The 13,809-nt window shown below is 38.8% G+C and overlaps 1 protein-coding gene across 5 annotated transcripts in view; it reads right to left on the bottom strand.

The window, feature by feature from the left end:
- Positions 1 to 2,117: 2,117 nt before the first annotated feature.
- Positions 2,118 to 13,809, bottom strand: part of CLUL1 (clusterin like 1) — a 56,983-nt gene continuing 45,291 nt past the window's right edge. For 2 of the 5 annotated variants that reach the window (XM_017873542.1, XM_017873541.1), the window contains exons 7-9: positions 11,101 to 11,315; positions 7,282 to 7,469; positions 2,162 to 2,551 (exon numbers count right to left, since the gene is read on the bottom strand). In XM_017873542.1, coding sequence (XP_017729031.1) covers positions 2,548 to 2,551; positions 7,282 to 7,469; positions 11,101 to 11,315 — 407 coding nt within the window. In that variant the 3' untranslated portion in view covers positions 2,162 to 2,547. Of the gene's footprint in view, positions 2,552 to 7,151; positions 7,470 to 11,100; positions 11,316 to 13,809 lie in introns of those variants that run through there. The other 3 variants (XM_017873543.1, XM_017873544.1, XM_017873545.1) reach the window with 3 other exon arrangements.

The following is a 13,809-nucleotide window of genomic DNA, read 5'->3' as shown; positions in this document are numbered from 1 at the left end:
ATTTGCTATTCTTTCAACTTATATAGAAAAGTCACATGCAAGTATGTTTCAACTTTTTTAGTTACCTTTGAAGGACGTATGAGAGAGCAAAAACATTTGAAAATTATTGGTCTAGAAAAACCTCCCCTTTACAAACTCAAACATGTAGGTAAACTTAGGTAAAAGAAAGCAGGAAATTAATGTTCAAAACACCCATGTTCAAAACAGCATTATTCACAATAGCCAGAAGATGGAAGCAGCCCGAGTGTCCATCAGTGGCTGAATGGATAAAAGCAACACTAGGTAAATCTATGCAAGAATATTAGCCGAAGAAAGGAAGGAGTTCTGACACATGCAACAACATGGATGAACCTTGAAAACATTGCACTAAGTGAAACAAACCAGTCACGTGATTGCACCACTGCACTCCAGCCTGGGCGACAGAGTAAGACCCTGTCTTAGAAACAAAAAACGAAACAGAACAAAAGACAAATACTGAATGATTCCACCTACATGCAGTAGCTAGAGTAGTCAAATTCATAGAAAGTACAGTCGTGGTTGCTGGGGGCTGGGGGACGGGGAAATGGGAAGTGAGTGCTTAACGAGTATAGAGTTTCAGTTTGGGAAGATAAAAAGGTTCTGAAGATGGACAGTGGTGATGGTTGCACAACAATGTGAGTGTACTTAATGCCACCAATTGTGCACTTTAAAATGGTTAAAATGGTAAATTAATGCCATGTGTATTTTACCACAATTTTAAAAAAGACTACACAGAAGCTATTGGTTTTTACGAAACAAAGCAATGAATCTCAGATATTTTTCCCAAAAAGTCGATTATATATATTTTAAGTGTAAAAGCAAACTAATGGAAGAACATTTTATTAATTAGAAAGTGACATGTTTGTAGATGTGATAGAACGTAGACACCTAGGTGATTTATTATTTATTCAATATACAAAGAACTACTAATGTACCGTAAAATGTAATACATATTACATTCGATTTTTTAAGAAGGAATTTTCATTTTAACTCAATTTGAGTATTAATAGCTAAGCCGTTCAACATGAGTAAACTAAGAGTACTTCATAGTATATAGCTAATANTATTCTTAATTTTTAAAATTTAAAATCAGTATTTTATTGATCAACAAAAGATACTTAAGCATAAAAGTGTACTACATTAGGATAAAATTCTCTGAGGAATGTAGATTGAAATAAGAGTTTGAGGAGAAAATGGAATGAGATACAATTTCTCACTGTTAAAGAAAACTTGTATATTTGTTTAAATGGATGATGCGGGGTCAAATTGCAATGATATTTAGATTCCATTTGGTACATTTTAAAGAGGGATGACCTGCTAATATTTACATCGCATGGGAAAATAACAATTTGCTATTCTTTCAACTTATATAGAAAAGTCACATGCAAGTATGTTTCAACTTTTTTAGTTACCTTTGAAGGACGTATGAGAGAGCAAAACATTTGAAAATTATTGGTCTAGAAAACCTCCCCTTTACAAACTCAAACATGTAGGTAAACTTAGGTAAAAGAAAGCAGGAAATTAATGTTCAAAACACCCATGTTCAAAACAGCATTATTCACAATAGCCAGAAGATGGAAGCAGCCCGAGTGTCCATCAGTGGCTGAATGGATAAAAGCAACACTAGGTAAATCTATGCAAGAATATTAGCCGAAGAAAGGAAGGAGTTCTGACACATGCAACAACATGGATGAACCTTGAAAACATTGCACTAAGTGAAACAAACCAGTCACGTGATTGCACCACTGCACTCCAGCCTGGGCGACAGAGTAAGACCCTGTCTTAGAAACAAAAAACGAAACAGAACAAAAGACAAATACTGAATGATTCCACCTACATGCAGTAGCTAGAGTAGTCAAATTCATAGAAAGTACAGTCGTGGTTGCTGGGGCTGGGGACGGGGAAATGGGAAGTGAGTGCTTAACGAGTATAGAGTTTCAGTTTGGGAAGATAAAAGGTTCTGAAGATGGACAGTGGTGATGGTTGCACAACAATGTGAGTGTACTTAATGCCACCAATTGTGCACTTTAAAATGGTTAAAATGGTAAATTAATGCCATGTGTATTTTACCACAATTTTAAAAAAGACTACACAGAAGCTATTGGTTTTACGAAACAAAGCAATGAATCTCAGATATTTTCCCAAAAGTCGATTATATATATTTTAAGTGTAAAAGCAAACTAATGGAAGAACATTTTATTAATTAGAAAGTGACATGTTTGTAGATGTGATAGAACGTAGACACCTAGGTGATTTATTATTTATTCAATATACAAAGAACTACTAATGTACCGTAAAATGTAATACATATTACATTCGATTTTTTAAGAAGGAATTTTCATTTTAACTCAATTTGAGTATTAATAGCTAAGCCGTTCAACATGAGTAAACTAAGAGTACTTCATAGTATATAGCTAATATACTTTCCTGCAACTACGTTTATTGCATTATCCTTTTTTATTTCAGGATTTCCAGGTCCCAGATGAAGAGATAATTTTACTTACTGGATATAGGATGCATTAGATCTTCTTACCTTTAAAAAAAAAAAAAAAAAAGGCAGCAACGATCAAAATACTAATCAATTACTTATAGACTCAGTGTATTTTTTTCTTGGAGTAAATGTCCAGGATGGGTGATAGAATAAAATGCTCTTGGCTTTTGGAAAAATTGATACTGTATATAGCAAAATAATGTGAAACCTGTATGCATGGATATTCTTAACAATTTGAAGAAATCTTCACAGTTTTCCTGGGTTGTTGAGCCTCTAAAATGGTCTTTTCCTCGGATGTGATAATAAAGTGTTTATTCCGTACTCTACATGTACGTAGTGTTTGGTCAGTAAACTTCGGTTACTCATGACTCATTACATTAGTCAACAAATTTTGTATGTTTGCCTTTCATGATGATGTTGATGGTAAGAATCCATCTACAAAAGCTTATTCAATACTCAGGATGTGCAAGACATTGTGTTACAGCCTGTGACTGTTAATCCCAGGGCTAGCAGTCCTGGATTGCTTCACAAGTCCTGTGAAACTTGGGGATGGGAAATAAAACACATTGCAAACCAATCAGGAATGTCCAGGCACTTAGGATGCTAGATAACTAGATGAAAGTTCCAAAAGAGGGTTCTAAATATATATTTCACCCTATAATTGGAATTCATGTTTCAGTGAGCCATATACCTGCAGCTAGGGCACCTGACAAATGTTTACATGATTGACAATGCCAGGGTGATTCTTTTCTACCATCTTTTCCTGGTTTTTCCCTTAGTATCTTTGTCTTTAAACTTTGGCAGGTTTGGGACCCTGAATGCATTGATATAATCAGAAAATTGACACAATTGTATCCATGATACTGAATAAGATGCAGAAAAAAGAAATTCAGTGAGTAAACAAACTTGGAAAATGTTTATTCTCATGAACAATAAAAAACCATAAAATTATAACAATAAGAAAAATTTTCATTTATTACTGAAGATTTTAAAAATTGAAATGCCAGGCCGGGCACAGTGGCTCATGCCTGTAATCCCAGCCCTTGGGGAGGCTGAGGCGGAAGGATGACTTGAGGCCAGGAGTTTGAGACCAGCCCGGCCAACATGGTGAAAACGCATCTCTACTAAAAAATACAAAAATTAGCCAACTGTGGTAGTGCACACCTGTAATCCCAGCTACTTGGGAGGTTGAGGCATGAGAATCGCTTGAACCTGTGAGGTGGAGGTTGCAGTGAGCCGAGATCACACCACTGCATTCCAGCCTGGGCAACAGAGAGAGCCTCTGTCTCAAAAAAAAAATTGAAATGCAAATTAGTATTTGAGAAATTGGTACTGCAGACATTGCTGTTATTACATTTAGCAATATATATATCCAGAACAATAAGATGTTAATAACCTTTAAACAAGTAATTCTATTTCTTGGAATCTAAGAAAATAAGTAGAAAATGTGAATAAGGAAAACAGTAAAATGATAATAGTGGTTGTGTAACGATGGTGGGATTATGGATAACTTTTGTTGTCTAAATGTTTGGTAGTTGTGATTTTGTTACTTTTAGAATTTTAAAACTATACATAAAAAAGAAAAACATTAACATTGCCCGTGAAAAATCACTTCGTGTGCCTTGTTAGTAAAATATTTTGAGAGATCAAAATACTTAATCTCTCAGTTACTCAGTATCTCACTTCCCATTGCCATTGCAAGTCCCAACATCTGGGAAGAGATAGATGACTTTATGGGAAAAACTTTGATTTGGCTACAAATGGGAAGTCAGTACCCACTGGGGCACCAGCATGAGGCTTCCTTTCTCTAAAACCTATTGTGTCTCACCAGCGCTGCAGAGTGAAGCTCAGACTCCACAGCCTGGCACTCAGAGCCCTGACCTCTTCCCACCTTTGCTTTCCACCTTCACCTACTGTTACTCTTGTTGTATTCTACTAATATTCATTTACACGTGTTTATTAATTTATTTGTTCAACAAATATTGAGGGTTTGCCCTGTGCCAGGCACAGTCCTAAGTCCCCACTGACAAAGAGAAGAACAAAAACCCTAGAATGGTGGTAACCTCATGGACTGTAGGTCTCGGGATGGAGATGAACGTTCATAAAGAGCCACGTGGGTAAATGTCAACTTAAAAGAGTTGAGTGCTGCATGGTGTTATGGTCATGTATGAAAGGGGAGGGAGGGCATGTTGCCCCTAGTTTATGGGTAGAAGAGGGTATATTGCCTCTGAAGAAGTGACTATTTGAACTGAGATCTGTTGATGACTCAGTAACCTAGACAAAGAGGTAGACATGGGGACTGTCAACCAAGACTCTCCTCTCTCCTGGTCTAGAGGTGGACACACATGTCCCAGCTGGGCCAGCCAGATTCCTCCTGGCAAGTCACATCTTGCGCAGAGTGATCTGAGGACTAAAAACAATTGCAGCTGCTTCACCATGAGCGCTAGGCTCTGAAGCAACTGTCCATGGGTTTCCTCCTCCCAGACTCGAGACCCGACCCGTTTCTGCCTGGCTCTGGGCATAGTCGTCCAGCTTCCCCTCTGATTCGTGAGTCAGCATCCTTCCATTTCTTTTAGCTGAGCTGGTCTTGGTTGCCTGTAACCAAAGAAAGAACCCAGACTCACAGAGGGGAGGTGCCCTGACACAGGGGAGCTTAAAGGCCCCACAGTGTGAGGGGACCAGTTTAGCAGGACTTCCCAGTGCCCCCAGTACCTAGATGTTCTACTCTTTCTTGCTGTATTTGCCCATGCCATCCCCCTTTTTGGAATAGTCTCCTCTCCAACCTATCCACTTTGATGCTGCCTGTGGGTGTATCTACATTTATGTATTTAATTAATTGATTTATTTTTAAGAAAGGGAGAGGATGGCAGGGTGTGGTGGCTCATGCCTGTAATTCCAGCACTTTGGGAGGCTGAGGCAGGCGGATCACCTAAGGTCAGGAGTTCCAGACCAGTCTGCCCAACATGGCAAAACCCCGTCTCTACAAAAAATACAAAAAATTAGCCATGTGTGGTGGCAGGCACCTGTAATCCCAGCTACTTGGGAGGCTGAGGCAGGAGAATTGCTTGAACCCGGGAGGCAGAGGTGGCAGTGAGCTGAGATCACACCACTGCACTCCAGCCTAGGCAATAAGAGCTAAACTCTGTCTCAAAAAAAAGAAAAGAAAAGAAAAGGGAGAGGAAGCTGGGCATCGTGGCTCATGCCTGTAATCCCAGCACTTTGGGAGGCCAAGGTGGGTGGATTACTCGAGGTCAGGAGTTCGAGACCAGCCTGGCCAACATGGTGAAAGCCTGTTTCTACTAAAAAATACAAAAATTAGCCAGGTGTGATGGTGTGCACCTGTAATCCCAGCTACTCAGGAGGCTGAGGCATGAGAATCATTTGAACCCAGGAGGCCAAGGTTGCAGTGAGCCGAGATCACGCCACCGTACTCCAGTCTGGGCGACAGAACAAGACTCTGTCTCAAAAAAAAAAAGAAAAGAAAAGGAAAAGAAAAGAAAAAAAAAGGAAAGAAAGGGAGAGGAGAGAGTGGGAGGAGGAAGAGGAAAGCGGAAAGGAGAAGAAGAGAGGGGCTAGAAGGACGGTGAGAAAGGGAATATATCCGGCTCAGAAGTTTCTTCTTCCAGAACGTGAACGACCCTCCCCCGAGCTCCCAGAGCCTGCTCCTGTGCACTCTCTAAAGCCTGCCCTGCTTTATGGTTGTGTGTCTGTCTGTCTATCTGTCTTGTGCTCCCTGTTGGATAGGAAGCTCCTTGCGGACAGGATCTTGTCAAATGTTTCATTGTCTCTTTCACAGTACCTAGTTCCCGTATCTAAACTTAGTAGATGCTAAAAAGATGTTGGTCGTTTGACTGATATAACTAGAAAAAAAAAAAGGCCTCCAGAATTCAGAAGTAAAGGGAGAGGCAGCAAATCCTGTCACATCTGGCTTAATTACACATTGATGGTGACCTACTAACAAGGTCCCTTATGAGTAACTTAAAATGTAATTATTCTTTAAGATTGATCATATTACCCAGATTTTTATATCTTGCATTTTTTGAGCAAATATCTTAACAGGAAGCAGTACAGTGTGATGAAGGAGTCAGAGAGAGACCTGGCTCCACATTCTGCTCTACCACCTCCGACCTGAGTAGTTCATTGGACCTTGGATGTTGAGCCTCAGGATCTTTTTCTGTAAAATGATGATAATAATATTACCTCCAAGACTGGCTTATATTAAAGCTCTTGTTAAAGTAGTTAGCAAGTCATTATTTAAATTTTTTGAATATTTTTAACATTTCATAAAATGTATTGAATGTATTTAGCCATAATCTATTTAACCACTGTCTCATTTTACACATTAAGATTATGTTTAACATTTTAATATTTTAAATAATTTTGTAAATGTAGATCTTGGAGGGAGAACTTTTCATCAAATTTAGATTTATTCCTTAGGATTGATTTCAGAAGTGGAATTATTATATCAAGAAGAAATTTTATGGCTCTTCATATGCATAATCAAATAGCTTTCAAAAAGGCAAAACCAATGTATGTTCCCACTAACACATGAGATATGAGAATCCCCATTTCATCACATTCCTATCAGGATTTCCCGGGGTTTTTTTAATTTGCAAATTTGATAGGCAGAAAATGGCATCTTGTTTGCTTTCTTGTCTTTATTAATGAGGTTAAACGTATTTTCCAGGTATTTTGAAACAAGTTTTGTTTTCCCCTTTTGAGAATTAACTATTCCTGTCAACAAGGCATTCCTAACCAGGTATTCTGCTTACCAAGTTTTAAAATGTTCCTTAAAATGCTGTAGAGCTTTTGCTACTACGTAACCAATGAAGTTAGAACTCTCAGCACTTTCTTCAAGAGGGATCTTGAGTGTGAAATTAGAGGAAGGCAGAATGCTTAAGTCTGTCATCACTGTTTCATCTTGTTTGGAAATATTTCCTTCATGAATCCTTGGAACTACCTACAGAATAAGGATTATGCAGTAAAAGATTACTAAATCCCAATACACGTTCAACAGTAATTTAATACCAGCTTAGTCAGGATAGGCTAGGCTGTGCTGAGGTAACAGATTAGTCCCGGCATTCCTAGGGCTTCATGCAACAAAGATTTATTTCTTGCTTGTGTTATGTGTCTGTTACAAGGGCTGCATACCAGAAAACACTGAGGAGCCTGGTAGGCAGAGGCACATTATCTCATAGCTGTAGCAGATGAATTCACGACTTTCTTTGTGCCCTCAGCAGAAAAAGAGAATAGATGAACACACATAGGCTCTTCACTGTCTCAGTCTACAAAGAACTCTTTTCAGTTTTGCTCACGCTTCATTGGCCAGAACTTGCCACATGGCAACGTTTAACCACAAGGGGAGCTGGAAAATAGGAGACAGGAGGTGGGATGTTTGCTGAGTATTACTGTCTGTGCCACAAACTTTATTGCATTGCACCAAGCTTTGTACTGAGTTTTCCTAAAAATTTACAATTTATGGTTGTTTGTGTGATTTTGGCAAGAATCAATGCAAAATTTATGTTACTCTTAATGAATAACATGTATGTTACTCTCTTAATGAATTCTTCAGTGCATAGACTTGGATTTGAATCATTTACATGGAACTGAACTGATAGGCAACTTGATGTAACCTTAAGAGAATGATTTTTAAATTTTCCCTTCTCTTTCTGTGACTATAACATATATAAAAACTGCATAAAGTATTTATGTTTGGTTTAAATAATTGTAAAGTAAACACTAACGTAACTATTATACAACCAGGGGCCATAACCATTTTCACTTGCTGGAATTTGTATATTTCTTTCCTAAGGCTTCTCTTCAGCACTTGCTATTTTATGGGTTTGTATTTTTCTTTACATGGTGAAATAAGGGCTGTTTTGAGAAAAGTAACTTCACAGGCAGTTTAGCAAAGTGGTTACGTTCACTCGTTCTAGAGAAATACTGCTTGACTTTGAATTCTAGTTCTGCCATTTACTAGCTGTGTGAGCTCAGACAAGTTGCTTAACCTCCTTTGTGCCTCATTTGAAAAACTGGGGAAAGAATTCTACTTCCCTTATAGGGTCACTGAAGGTATTAAATGGTCTGATATATGGAAAAAGTTATTAGAACATTGCCTGACACCTAGTAAATGCTCTTTAGTGGTAATAATTGTTATAAAATGTATAATTGAAAACCGTAATTTTATTTTATGTGGAGGTTTTTACATAGAAGTGCCTTTTGTTATCAGCATAAAGAATTTTAGATAAATCTGTTAGTGTTACTCAGAGACACTAGAATGGAAGTAAATTGTAGCACAGAATAGGAAATACTGACAATGGTAAAAACTACTAAATATTAACTGTAGATTTCTAAAGGTTGAAAGCACTGCTAAAATTTTTCTTCAAGTTTTATTCTTCAAGACAAGACGTTTTCCTCATTAAACTGAAAGTCTGTATATACGAGGATGATCAAATATATTGAATTACTTTACCTTCCTTGAGTATGATCTAATGGAGTTACAGCATCAGAGAGCTGGCAGGGATTGGAACAGTGGCTTTCAAAACTCTTTGACTATGGTCTGTAGTAATGAATACACTTGATAGCATGACTCAAAACACACACGTATGTCAACATATGTGTGTATATATGTTTACACACATATACACATAGAAAATGGAAATGAAATTCCATGATGTGTATATGACTTATGAAATGCAATACATACTAATATTTTCTACTTTGTCCTATTCTATTTTTTGTATGGTTTTAACCTTGTTTTAAATGAGCTTGCTGTGACTTTCCATACTTATTTCTCAAATCATGCATGATCCACAGCTTTGTAGTCTGAAAGAGGGAAATGCTGGATTACAGAATGCTGTAAGTCAAATTTCCTAGAAGCAGTGCCTGAGATTCTGACAGAAATGGTTTATAAAGGAGTGCTCTCAGGTGCGACTTTTAAGGGGAGAGGAAAGCAAACTAGAGAAGAGAAAGCAGCTAAGCAAGAATATGGCTTCAGATGACCATTAGCCTCAGCCTGATCCTGCAGGAAACTCTGGGGCATTAGTGCCCCAAGGGCAATCTTTGGGAGAAAGTTTCAGAGATAAGCAGTTAGCAGCAGCACCAGCACCAGTGGGAGCTGGTAAAAGGGATCCCCAGGGATCTGGATAGGGCACCAACATAACATACTACACAGAATATTGCATCTTCAATTGCTCTGCCCAGTAATTTTTGTATCCAGGTTTTTTTGGGAACCCCTCGATACCAGCCTCATCAGGAATCACTAGCCTGATGCGTTTGTAGATTAAGGTAATGTGTGTGTGTTGGAGGGGGGATGTCTTAGGAAGAAAAGTCACTTGAGTGTTATGCAAAAAGTTATTGACTGAACCTGGGAGTCATGGTATAGGTGGAATTTAAGATGGCAATATGTTTTATTTTGTTTTGTTTTGAGACAGACTCTCACTCTGTTGCCCGGGCTGGAGTGCAGTGGCACGATCTCCGCTCTCTGCCACCCCCACCTCGCGGGTTCAAGCGATTCTCCTACCTCAGCCTTCTGAGTAGCTGGGATTATAGGTGTGCACCATCACACTTGGCTAATGTTTTATGTTTTTGGTAGAGATGGGGTTTCACCATGTTAGCCAAGCTGGTCTCGAACTCCTGACCTCAAGTGATGCGCCCACCTCGGCCTCCCGTGCCCAGCTGGCAATACATTTTTATGTGAAGAGTAACGTATACATGTTTAATTCTCAAGATAACTCAGTGGCTTTATTGTGTCAGCAACTAATAAGAGCTATAATTTACAGAGCTCTTGTTTTGTATAAGAAATCTATACGAATCACTTTATAGGTGTACATGTTAAGATAGCTGTTGTTGTTCCCATTTTACAGGTGAAAACTGAGGCCTACAATGGTTCAGGTACTGTCCCAAGTTTACTCAGCTGGTAAGGTTCAGAGTCCAATTTTGAACTCAAATTGCTTTATTTGTAAGTCTTCTCTCTTAAAAACTACATTGGCCACATTTCTTCAAGGTTACCTCTATCAGTTATAGCCCTATAACTCTAAGCAGAATTAGCCATTTCTAGATTAGAAAGTATTTTGTGTTTTAAATTGATTTTCTTTTTTTTTTTTTGAGACGGAGTCTCACTCTGTTGCCCAGGCTGGAGTGCAGTGGCCGGATCTCAGCTCACTGCAAGCTCTGCCTCCCGGGTTCACGCCATTCTCCTGCCTCAGCCTCCCGAGCAGCTGGGACTACAGGTGCCCGCCACCTCGCCCGGCTAGTTTTTTGTATTTTAGTAGAGACGGGGTTTCACCGTGTTAGCCAGGATGGTCTCAATCTCCTGACCTTGTGATCCGCCCGTCTCGGCCTCCCAAAGTGCTGGGATTACAGGCTTGAGCCACCGCGCCCAGCCTAAATTGATTTTCTTTATAGAGTTTCTTGTTTTTTAAAGACCATGAACTACATTAAATCAAGTCAGCCTGAAGGCAATCACAATGGAAATATGAATACCCCCTGAAGCTTGTTTTCAAATTCAGATACAATTCATACGTAAATTAACAGTGAAATCAAGGTGTGCACATGTCATCTCCGTATCTGCTCTTGGGTCTCGCCTTTACCTGTATTGAATTAAAGATGATCTCCGTTTCTGGGGTCTGGTTTGCCAGTTCAGACACCCAGCCAAATTGCCCTCTCATCTTCTCCACCAGATAGGCGGTGTCCTCCAAGTGCTTCCGGGTCATCTGGAGAATCTGGCTGTACTGCTGATTAGATACATTGACCAACCTGATGGCCTCATCTAATTCTGTGTGCAGAGCAGGTACGCCAGGACAGTCTAGCAAAGAAGAAAGTAACGTGGAGAAGGAAAAGGTCCATGAAACTTGGAGGTGGGCAACATGGGCTTACATCCCAGCCCTTACACTGTCTATTTTCCCCTTTTGCCTGTGGGAGTTTTTAGTTATGTCTGTTATTCTGGAGTAATTATTAATATCGCCTATATCTGTGTCAAACCAGATCCAGGTTAACTGTTAATTATATGGTTTTATGTAACAGAAACTGGGCTGGAGACAGAACTTTTTGTCATAAATTCCACATGCCTACCACCCATATTAAGAAAAAATTTGCCAAAACAGATGAAGTCCTTACTATGCCCCTTCTACATCACATCCCATTTGTCCCTTAAAAAGGACACTACTATTTGATTTTGGATCTATATGTCCAGTATCAGTAATCAGTGTGGGAAAAGAGGAAAAGAACCACATATAGTGAAGCCACTTAAAATTAAGACCAAAAGTGTATAGTAAATAGTGAAAAAAAAAGATTGGTGATGTTTTGGAAATTAGTTTATATTTATCAATAATGAAATTATAATTACAGTTGCATGTTTAGTATTAGAACAAAGTGAATCAAAGCTGACTGAAGAGACAAAATTATTATTTGATTAAAGGTATGAGATGTGTTTATAATAGTAAAACCTTGAAAGCAAATGTACTTCAGCTAGGGAAAGAATAAATAAATTGTGATATGCCTACATAGACCAACATACAACAGTGAATTAATGAACTAGAGCAGCACGTATCCACACGGCTAACCCTTGCAAACTACACTGAGTGAAAAGCCATATTGCAAAGGAATACATAAGTAATAATATTTATATTGTTAAGAAAGAAAAATTATCCAGAACTTGGAAATAAGGCAAAAGAATGGCTGCATTTCCTTTCGTTTCTTTTTCTTTTCTTTTCTTTTTTTTTTTCTTTTCCAAGACAGGTTCTCGCTCTGTTACCCAGGCCAGAGTGCAGTGGCATGATCATAGCTCACTACAGCCTTGAACTCCTGGGCTCAAGTGCTATTTCCACCTTAGCCTCCTGAGTAGCTGGGACTACAGGCTCACACCACCATGCCCATCTAATTTTTAATTTTTTTGCAGAGGCGGGGTCTCACTTTGCTGCCCAGGCTTGCATGTCCTTTCAATGTCATACTAAATTATTGTCTAAGAGGTTGACCCAAAGATCACTTCAAGGTCTAAGGAAGAGATCCTTTGTTGTCTTTACTATTTACTATTGATTAGGGTCTGACTCCATGAAATTACCTGTAAATTATGGATTGAAAAGTGACAAATGTTTGTCTAGTAGAGATGTAAATTATTTTGGTCTGTTAGAAAAGATAATGGCAAAATTTACAGTTTAGTTGCCTTTTCGAATATTAACTAACTTATATCTAATTCCATAATCTTTCAGCATTCTGTCTCTCCTTGACTGTAAGCACTCCAGTCTCTCTTATACTCCTTTGACCCAGCTCTAGCACCCTGCTGGTTCCTTCATTAATAAGTTAAATAGTCAAATTAACATTTGACATGTGCCCATTTCTTTTTTCTTTTTCTTTCCTTTCTTTTTATTTTTTATGTTTGAGACAGAATATCACTCTATTGCCCAGGCAGGAGTGCATGGCACAATCTTGGCTCACTGCAACCTCTGCTTCCTGGGATCAAGTGATTCTTGTGCCTCAGTCTCCCGAGTAGCTGGGACTACAAGTGCACGCTACCATGCCTGGCTAATTTTTGTATTTTTAGTAGAGATGGGGTTTCACCATGTTGACCAGGCTGGTCTGAAACTCCTGGCCTTAAGTGATTGCCCACCTTGGCCTCCCAAAGTGCTGCGATTACAGGCATGAACCACCACGCCCGGCCAGACGTGTGCCCATTTCATGTTTATATGATGCATTTTTTTTTTTTTTTTTTGAAACAGTCTCACTCTGTCGCCCAGGCTGGAGTGCAATGGTGCGATCTTGGCTCACTGCAACCTCTGCCTCCCGAGTTCAAGAGATTCTCCTGTCTCAGCCTCCTGAGTAGCTGGGACTACAGGCATGCACCACCATGCCCAGCTAATTTTTTTTGTATTTTTAGTAGAGATGGGGTTTCACCATGTTGGTCAGGCTGGTCTGAAACTCCTGACCTAAGTGATTGCCCACCTTGGCCTCCCAAAGTGCTGGGATTACAGGCATGAGCCACCATGCCTGGCTGTATGAAGCATATTTTTAAGGTTAAAAGTTCTACATTGACAATGCAAAAATCAAAATGTAAAACATTGCTATGTAGGATATAGGCATGTGTATATATTATATGTATAAGGGACATGATATGAGTAGGAAGAAATGCAAGGAAATAATTAATACCAAATTCAAAATAGCACTTTCCTTTTGAGGAGATAAAGTGAATGTGATATGGAAGGGGACATAGTGGGGCTTTGTCTGTTTTGGTAATGTTCTATTTCTCAATCTAGGTGATTGAGAATTTTTTTTTTTTTTTTTTTTTTTTTTTTTTTTTTTTTTTT

Source organism: Rhinopithecus bieti, unplaced genomic scaffold, assembly GCF_001698545.2.
Source record: "Rhinopithecus bieti isolate Rb0 unplaced genomic scaffold, ASM169854v2 scaffold_6946, whole genome shotgun sequence".
In the NCBI taxonomy this organism is placed as follows: domain Eukaryota; kingdom Metazoa; phylum Chordata; class Mammalia; order Primates; family Cercopithecidae; genus Rhinopithecus; species Rhinopithecus bieti.
This window is presented reverse-complemented; position numbering and strand designations above follow the sequence as displayed.